Source organism: Alligator sinensis, unplaced genomic scaffold (genome assembly GCF_000455745.1).
Source record: "Alligator sinensis unplaced genomic scaffold, ASM45574v1 scaffold1054_1, whole genome shotgun sequence".
NCBI lineage: Eukaryota > Metazoa > Chordata > Crocodylia > Alligatoridae > Alligator > Alligator sinensis.
In genome coordinates this window covers 263809-272225 of record NW_005842480.1, presented here as the reverse complement: position 1 = coordinate 272225, position 8417 = coordinate 263809, and the positions used below count along the sequence as shown (strand labels likewise).

The following is an 8417-nucleotide window of genomic DNA, read 5'->3' as shown; positions in this document are numbered from 1 at the left end:
ACCGCCCCCACCTCCCCCCCGAATTGTTCTGACATCCATAAGCAGGCGACCGGCATCCTGGGCTGCATCGGTAGGAGCGGTGCTGGCAGATCAAGGGCAGCGACTCTTCCCCTCTATTCAGCGTTAGGGAGGCCACATCTGGAGTCCTGTGTCCAGCTGTGGGCCCCACTACAGGAAGGATGTGGACACATTGGAGAGAGTCCAGCAACAAAAATAGTTTGGGAGCTGGGTGAAATGACTTGTGAGGAGAGGCTGAGGGAACTGGGCTGATTTATTCTGCAGAAGAGCAGACCGAGGGGGATTGAATAGCAGCCTTCACCTCCCTGCAGGGGGGCTGCAAAGGGGATGGAGCTGGGCTGGTCTCAGTGGGGGCAGATGACAGGACAAGGAGCAATGGGCTCAAGCTGCAGCAAGGGAAGCTGAGGTTGGATGTTATGAAAAACTCTCACTAGGAGGGTAGTAAAGCACTGGAACAGGCTCCCCAGAGGTGGTGGCATCTCTATCCTTAGAGATTTTGAAGACCTGGTTCGACAAAGCCTTGTCTGGGATGATGTAGTTGGGGCTGGTCCTGCTTGGAGCAGGGGGTTGGAGTGAATGTGACCTCCTGAGTTCCCTTCCCACCCTCATTTTCTATGGTTTTATGAAAATGGCAGCTGCCCTGGTAGCATTGCTGGCCTGAGGTGGCATGGGGCCTCTACCAGGGCAGGCTCTCAATCAGGGTGTCTCTGGGAGGGAGCTCACAGTAATCTTTAGCTTCTCTCCCAGATTGACGCCAAGAACCAGCAGGTGGAGGATGCACAAGCCGAGCTGAAAAGAGCCAAGGCTGATCACAAAGCCAAGAAGGACGTGAAATCAAAAGAGTGAGTGACCCTGGGGTCTTTGGTAGTGAAGGAGCTCGGGGGAGGTCGGGACCCCTTCTCAGCTGTGCCTCTTGCCACCTCAAGACACAGATCATCCTCACCTTGACATGGCAGGAGGTGATGAACGGGAGGCAGGGCCTTGATTTCAACACTACCTGTCAGCAGCAGGGCAGGCAGCTTCAGCTGGGAGGTCCTGCCTCTGGCTCGCGGGACCCTGGTCTGCAGGAATGGAGCTAGGAAACGTGCTGCTTGCAACACGGATCTCACGCGGGTGCAGTGTCTGATTCGAACACAGCGCTGCTGTTTGAGTACCGCTCTGATCTGCTGCTCTGCCTTCTGCTCCCTCCCCAATCTGCAAGCCACACACAGGCTGTCCATGCCACGTGTGGCACGTGTGTGTTGTGAGTCGCCCCCCAGCCCTGGTGTATCCTATTCTGAAAGTCCTCCAGTGAAAGAGTCTGCAGCCTCTTCTGGCACTTTGCAAGGATGTGTCAGCATGTCCTATCTTCACACTCCTCTCATCCCTGGATATTCCTAGCTAAGTACTCAGGGCCTGGTATTGTCCTCAGCAAGTCTGCAGATGACACCAAGGTGCAGGGTGTAGCAGATGCACTGGAGGGTAGGGTTAGGATTCAGAGACCTCGACAAATTGGAGGATTGGACCAAAAGAAACCTCATGAGGTGCAATAAGGACAAGTGCAAAGTGCTGCACTGAGGAGGGAGCAATCCCCTGCACCGGTGCAGGCTAGGGGTGATGAGCTGGGCAGCAGCTCTGCAGAAAAGGACCTGGGGGGACAGGGGACACTGAACAGGAGCCAGCAGTGTGCCTTTGGTGCCAGGAAGGCTACCGGCATCCTGGGCTGCATCGGTAGGTACGTCACTGGCAGATCAATGACAGTGATTCTTCCCTCTGTTCAGCACTGGGGAGGTCACATCTGGAGTCCTGTGTCCAGCTGTGGGCCCCCACTACAGAAAGGATGTGGACACACTGGAGAGAGTCCAACGGAGGGCAAGAAAAATGGTTGGGGGCTGGTGGACAGGACTGGTGAGGAGAGGCTGAGGGAACTGGGCTGATTGAGTCTGGGGAAGAGAAGACTGAGGGGGATTGAATAGCAGCCTTCACCTCCCTGCAGGGGGGCTGCAAAGAGGATGGAGCTGGGCTGGTCTCAGTGGGGGCAGATGGCAGGGCAAGGAGCAATGGGCTCAAGTTGCAGCAAGGGAGGTTGAGGTTGGATATTAGGAAAAACTTTTTCATTAGGATGCTCATAAACTGGAACAGGTTACCCAGAGAGGTGGTGGAGTCTCCCTTTTTGGAGGTTTTGAAGCTCTGGGTGGACAAAACTTTGTCTGGGATGATGTAGTTGGGGTTGGTCCTGCTTGGAGCAGGGGGTTGGACTAGATGTGACCTCCTGAGCTCCCTTCAACCCTCATTTTCTATGACTGTGATCAGCCGCTTCCCCTCCCAGATGCTGAGTCTGGCTGATGCTTACAGCGGGCAGAGGGGTGGAGGTGAGAAGGGACATGAGGGTTATAAGTGCTGATACTGGGTTTCTAGGTCTTGGACTATTTTCTGCTTTACTGAAATCCAAAGCAGTCTCTCCAAGATTTCTGGGGCACATATAGAGCCCGTGATGGGTCTGACTTTCCCTTCCTGTATCTAAGGTGTCAGGGTTTGGTTTTTAGCAAGAGCCTTACTGTCAGCTATTGTAAAATCAGGAGTCTGTCCATCTGCAACATATTCAACAAGCATCTGTTATCTGCATCTAGGACAGCGGAGGCCAAACTTTTTGGCAGATGTGCCACAAATTATCTCTACACCCTCCCTGAATGTCAGTCTGATCCCCTTTCTCTGTCTGCTCTGCTGTTTGCTCCCTACCCAATCTCCTCCTGGCTTCTGCATTCTGCCCTGTGCTGCTTTCCTGGTCTCCTGATCTGCTTTCTGCTCCCTGCTCTATCTGCCACTGGGCTGCTTGTCCTCTCCTTGATGTTGTGAGCCCCACACCGGCTCCCTTTTGCCATTTGGGGCACACGTACCAGAGGTTGGCTCACATCATTAAACCACTTTGGTGCATAGGGACTCTCATCCTCACTGTCTGTGCAATCATTGCAATATGTTTAACGGCATCATGGGATGTGCTGATTTAAGAACTGTGAATTTCAAGGCTTCTGACCCCAATTTGCCATCTCCATTTTGGGGATGCTCTTGGAAAACAGGTAAGGCGCTTCAGTGAGGTGTGAAGACCTTAGTCCACTGTCCTTGGAGTTAACTAGTGTTGGGTTTTATGCTGAATCCAAGTTGATTCATGGCCTTTTTCCAGTCCCAAATCATACCCTGAGAGCATACGCTTGTAGTTCTTTCTTTGAGCACTTCTTGAAGGTGTTTCCAAAATCCTAGTGCAGAGATGCTGATCTATGTTGTGATTTGCTTTGGGGGCGAGGAGAGGGGAATCAGTTGTTGCTTCATGGATAGACCCAAAGGGCTGGGTTTTGTCCTCGGTGACCAGATCAAACACGAGGAGGAAGCCAGAGACTCTCTTTTCAGGGACTTTCAAATTAACCTTGTCCTAATACCACAGATGAGGACCCAAGGGAAAGTTTAGTAAAGAAAGTTCATTCTTTACCAAACCTCACCGCTTCTTGAAATCTCTGCAGCCAGTGCCACCGATTCATGCCTGCCTGTTTCCATCCAAGAAGTGCCTCCATTTCTTTAAGGTTTGGTGTAGCCCTGTCGGGATCAAGGGGCCTTTGCACTGAGATGAGTGCATATTGCATTAAGTTCTTGGGATATAGCAGCTTTTAGATGGCACTGAAGCTAGAAACCTCTGGGTTTTGAGGCTTGGAGTTGCGGCACACCAGGCGGTCCTTATTCTTTGCTCTTGCTTGAAATGGCGACATTTAAGCCAGGTTTAGGGCTTAAGAGTGGGCACCAGAGAGCAGTGACATTTTCCATTTCTCTTTTTGTCTGATTTTCCTTACGAGCACTTGGTTTGGACTAGCCTTTCTCCCTCTCCAACAGGGCCGTGGAGAAGAAAAAGAAGTTGCTGGAGAAAATTAAAGAGCAGCTGGAGAAATTGAACGTCCAAGTCATGGACAAGGAGGAGAACAAGCAGATCGCTCTGGGCACGTCCAAGCTGAATTACTTGGATCCTAGGATTAGTGTGGCCTGGTAGGTGATTGGCATACTCGAAATGCGGTCTGTGAACCTATTGCACACCCTGTAGTGTGCGTGCCCATGTTGGACGTGGAAAGTAGAGCGATAAGACCTGACCAAGCAGAAATAAATATTCGACCCCCTGAGCATCTCCAGTCAAGGTGGGTAAGTGTGAAAGGGATGCACGTGGTCAAAAATAATCCAAAATATCCCTACACTACAGTGGGCTCTACGTTTAGTGCTTACCACACAGAAAAGAGATCCGGGAGTCATGGGGGACAGTTTGCTGAAAGCATTAGCTCAGCAGCTGTTGGGGACAAACAAGATGTTAGAAATTATTAGGAAGGGAATTGTGAGCAAAACGGAAAGCATCATCATGCCCCGTTTATAAATCCATGGTGTGTCCGCACCTCGAGTACCGTGCCCACTTCTGGTCCCCGCACCTCCAAAAGGAGGTAGAAGAATTAGAGAAGGGCAGCAAGGATGGGGAGTAGGATGGAGGGGCTTCCCTATAAGGGAAGAGCAGCAAGGCCAGGCCTTTTCAGTTTAGAAAAGGTGCTTGAAGAGGTTTACAAAATGCTAGATGCTGAAGAGAAGGTCAATAGGGATGTCAATAGGGAGACCCATTTCACTCTTCCTGTTAGCATCTGCTCTCTGCCACTATTTGGTGCAGGAGACTGGGCAAGGTAGACTTATGGTCCAGCCCAGTAAATAGCTGTTTTTATGTTATGTGGAATAAGGCCCTTGAGTTGCAGCTGGAAACTCCTTGGGGTCGTTACAGTCGCGTGCCGGTCGGTAATTAAGTGCTCTTAATTAGAAACACTGCTTGCGTCCCTGGGACGTACTTAGTCGGTGCTCCCGGTTGAGGTGAGCAAACACATTGCGGTCATTAGAAGACTCTTTGAAACCCCCTTCATGCATTAGGGGAAAAATCGTCCACATTTACCAACAGAGAACTGAGCGCAGAGGTAGCTCAATGCCTGGGCAAGTCATTGTGTGTGTGAGCTGGGGTTTGAACCCGCATCTCTCATCTCAGTTCAGTGCTCTAGGCCATTTTCTAAACTTAACTGATTCACATCACACAGTTCAATCCAATTTCAATTCAGATGAAGGGTTAATAGATGATCATTGACCATCACGGCAGGGGCGGTTGGAGGTAATTGGGGAGCTATAATAAGGCTGTTTAAGCAGTGCTGCATGGTTGCAGGTCTCTAAAGTGCTGTTCGAATGGGTGCAGTGGACCCGAGGTGAGGTGGTGTTGGCACATTTGACTTTGGCCAGGTGTTACTTTGTGCCTGATGGCCTCTGCGCTTGCAATGCTTATCTGAGTTCCTAAGGATTGGTTTTCCTAAAAGCAACGCAGTATATACATGTTAATGAATACCGTTTCAATTGCTTTGTTCAGACTGCCCTCGTTTGCATTGCATTCAATGAGGATTAGCTTATTTGGATTGACCAATTTTAATTTGAACTACAGATGTCCACGTGTATATAGCGATGGCTGTAGTTCGGATGAAACCTAGAAAAACATAACATTTATAAACGGTCCTATTCACCAACCCACATGGCTTTCCTCCATTACAGCATGCAACAGGAGCGTAAAACCCAGCCAGCGCTGTGCGTTGGAGAAAGGACATATGCTGCTTGTGAAGACTTCCAGCTTTGTTAGTTATCGCGGGGCAGGGAGTCTTCATAGGCAACTTGCAGAACATAAGAAAGTGTCCTGCAAGTCGGTCCGGCCTGACTGGCTGCACGTTGCCTTACCCCGTGTCTTATGCTTGCCTGCAGGTGCAAGAAGTTTGGCGTGCCCATCGAGAAGATCTACAACAAGACTCAGCGCGAGAAGTTTGCCTGGGCCATCGACATGGCCGATGAAGACTTTGAGTTCTGAGACAGCGGCTTTCCCCGGGAACCCGACTTCTTTCGGGCTCTTTTGGTACCTTTTGGATGGTTTTATGTGCTGCAGTTACCATTTTGCAGTGGTAACCCACCTCGGGGAGTACTTGCTGCATATATTTCATGCCTTTTTTTTTTTTTTTTTTGTATAAAAGCCACCCCCGCTTTGTACTTGAAACAGGTACGGCTGGATGCCTGCACTTTGAATTCCCTTCCTCTTATGGCAGCCACCCAGTGATTTGTTCCCTCCCTGAGGTTGAAAACCAGAGGTTGGGAATGAGCCTTAATCCTACAGCCTAAAAGTAGATTAGATAATCTAATCCCATCTCCCTTCCCTGCATCAGAGATGTGCCGTCTTTTCTTTTCTTCAAACTTCATCTGAGAAATTAGCTTGACTAGAAACATATAAAAGCACTTGCTGAACCCAAGCGGTTGTAGCTGCAGAAAGCGCTGTCATGTCATCGAAGTGGGGAGCGGCTCGGGTACATCTGGAGAAGGGATATTCTCGGGTTATCTAAACCCATTTGAGACGCAGCGAGAATCGCAGAATAGTTTGTTACGTTTCTTCAAAATTCAGTCTGAAAAGGGGAAAAAAATGTTCAAGTTGCCAAACATAACCATAAGGGCCTGTAGGAAACTTCAGTTTAGGGACAGGTATAAATGATGGGAAATACCGTGCAGAAATCCAGTTTGCTGCACAGTGGACGTGGGGCTTCAAAATGGAAAACGGCGCAGTTTGTGAAGTGTACGCGAGTATACCTAATTGCGTATCCTCAGTCTGATAACACGGGCCTGATTTTAATTCAAAGTCCACTGAGGTCAATAGATTTTGCTTTTTCCTTTGCTTACAGCAGGCTTTGAGTTGGGATCCAAGTACTTTTAGAGTGATATCAGTGGCAGTAAGTCACCCCGTGTGTACATTTTCCTGTTGCAGGGTATATGGCAGTCTGTAAGCATTGGTTGGGCGTATAGCTAAAGCAAATGATTTTGCTGCAGATCTGACTGTCTGGGGCATGCGACTGCACTGGTCCATCTGTGTTTCTCCCTGACCTTGGTTAAGGTGAGAAGCGCAAGGCATTGACCACAGACCTGAGCGGGAAATACTGTAGCTACAATACAGTAAAACTATACATTTGACCACTTCATGGTTGGTAGAAAGCGTTCAAGGGAGTTTGATGGAACTTGCAAGAAATTAGCCTGAAAAGACTTCCGTCACTAAAATGTTGGTATTCAAACTGAGGGTTAAATCAAGGGTAAACCGTGTATTATTTAATGGATAAAATTCATGTCCCCGTAGTCTTGAGGCATTCCCGATATACATGGTTGTTTTCCATGGATTCGTTTGCAGTCGGTTGCTCTTTACGTTAACTTATTTAAGTTATCATTTTTGTTTGGAGTCGGACGCGCAGAGCGCATTTCATTAAAATTTGAGATACTTTGTGTACGTTGGTGCCTGGGATTTCTTTCTTTTTAACCTTTTTAACCTTCAGAAAAAGGTGCCAGAAAAGTCTTTGCATCAGAGTGGCGAGGACAAAATCCTCACGAGCTTTATAATGGAGCCGGATTGGTTTATGATGAGAATTGCACGACGTGTTTTGTTTGCAAGGGGAGGGGATCAGCCTCGGTGACACTGGAGTTGCTTTTCAGCCCTGGGCTAGAAGCAAACGCCCATGACCTCCCATCGCAAAGACCCTGCATGTGGGGTGGTGGGATGAATATTAAGGACCTGGCATGCAAAACCAGTGCATGTATGGGTTTCTGGGATGGCGCCTGGGAAAATGCAGCTCTTTAAATACTCATGTCAAGAAATGGCACTGAAAAGCAGTAAAAGGAGAAGAGATGATTTTATAATGATTTGCATTTAATAGGCGTTATGGTCTGCAAGTTTCTAATCTAATATCTAGATGGATTATTAGGTTTTCTTTTTCGAGGTCACATAATGGTTAATGCAAACTGCCCCATGTCTAGCTTGTGTACGTGTGAATAGTCTAATACCATAAATTAGCTCATGTCTCTTCCATTAATGCAGACTTGCCTTTTAGCCCCTGGAAGGGATTGTCAGCTCTAAAAGATTTAGGGCTCTGAATGTCGCGTCTCTGTGCCAGCTAGAGTGGTTTTTCGTCGAGTGATTTGAGGTGCATCTGAAGCCCGCTGGAAGAGCGTGTCTGTCCCGTCTCCTCTTGGGGAGGGGGTAAGAGCCTGCCGCTGCGGCCAGTTAGCTGAATTGCCCCTTTTTAGCTCTAATTTCACACCAGTGCTGGTAGAGATGCCAGTTCAAACCCTCTAAGTCTTCCCAGTGGATGTGCTGCCTCCAGTGGTTTCAGGTCCTCCCAGTGAATCCAGTTTAGTCCCAAGCCAGTTTGAGGAAGATCTTGCCGTCTGGACAAACACAGCCCGATACCAGCCAGGACCCTGCAGGACGGACACTGAAATCCCTGAGCATTTGCCACTTGCATCTTGGTGCTTTCCCTCTAGCAGTACAAAGGGCAGCTCAGCCCGTACCCGCGCAC

General features: G+C 49.0%; 1 protein-coding gene across 3 annotated transcripts in view; it reads left to right on the top strand.

Annotated features, from left to right (window-relative positions):
• Positions 1-7349, top strand: part of TOP1MT (DNA topoisomerase I mitochondrial) — a 24445-nt gene extending 17096 nt beyond the window's left edge. For all 3 annotated transcript variants that reach the window (XM_006031072.3, XM_025212747.1, XM_006031071.3), the window contains 3 exons: positions 766-860; positions 3877-4026; positions 5800-7349. In XM_006031072.3, the coding sequence (XP_006031134.1) occupies positions 766-860; positions 3877-4026; positions 5800-5902 (348 nt within the window). In that variant the 3' untranslated portion in view covers positions 5903-7349. The remainder of the gene's footprint in view (positions 1-765; positions 861-3876; positions 4027-5799) is intronic.
• The last annotated feature ends 1068 nt before the right edge of the window (positions 7350-8417 follow it).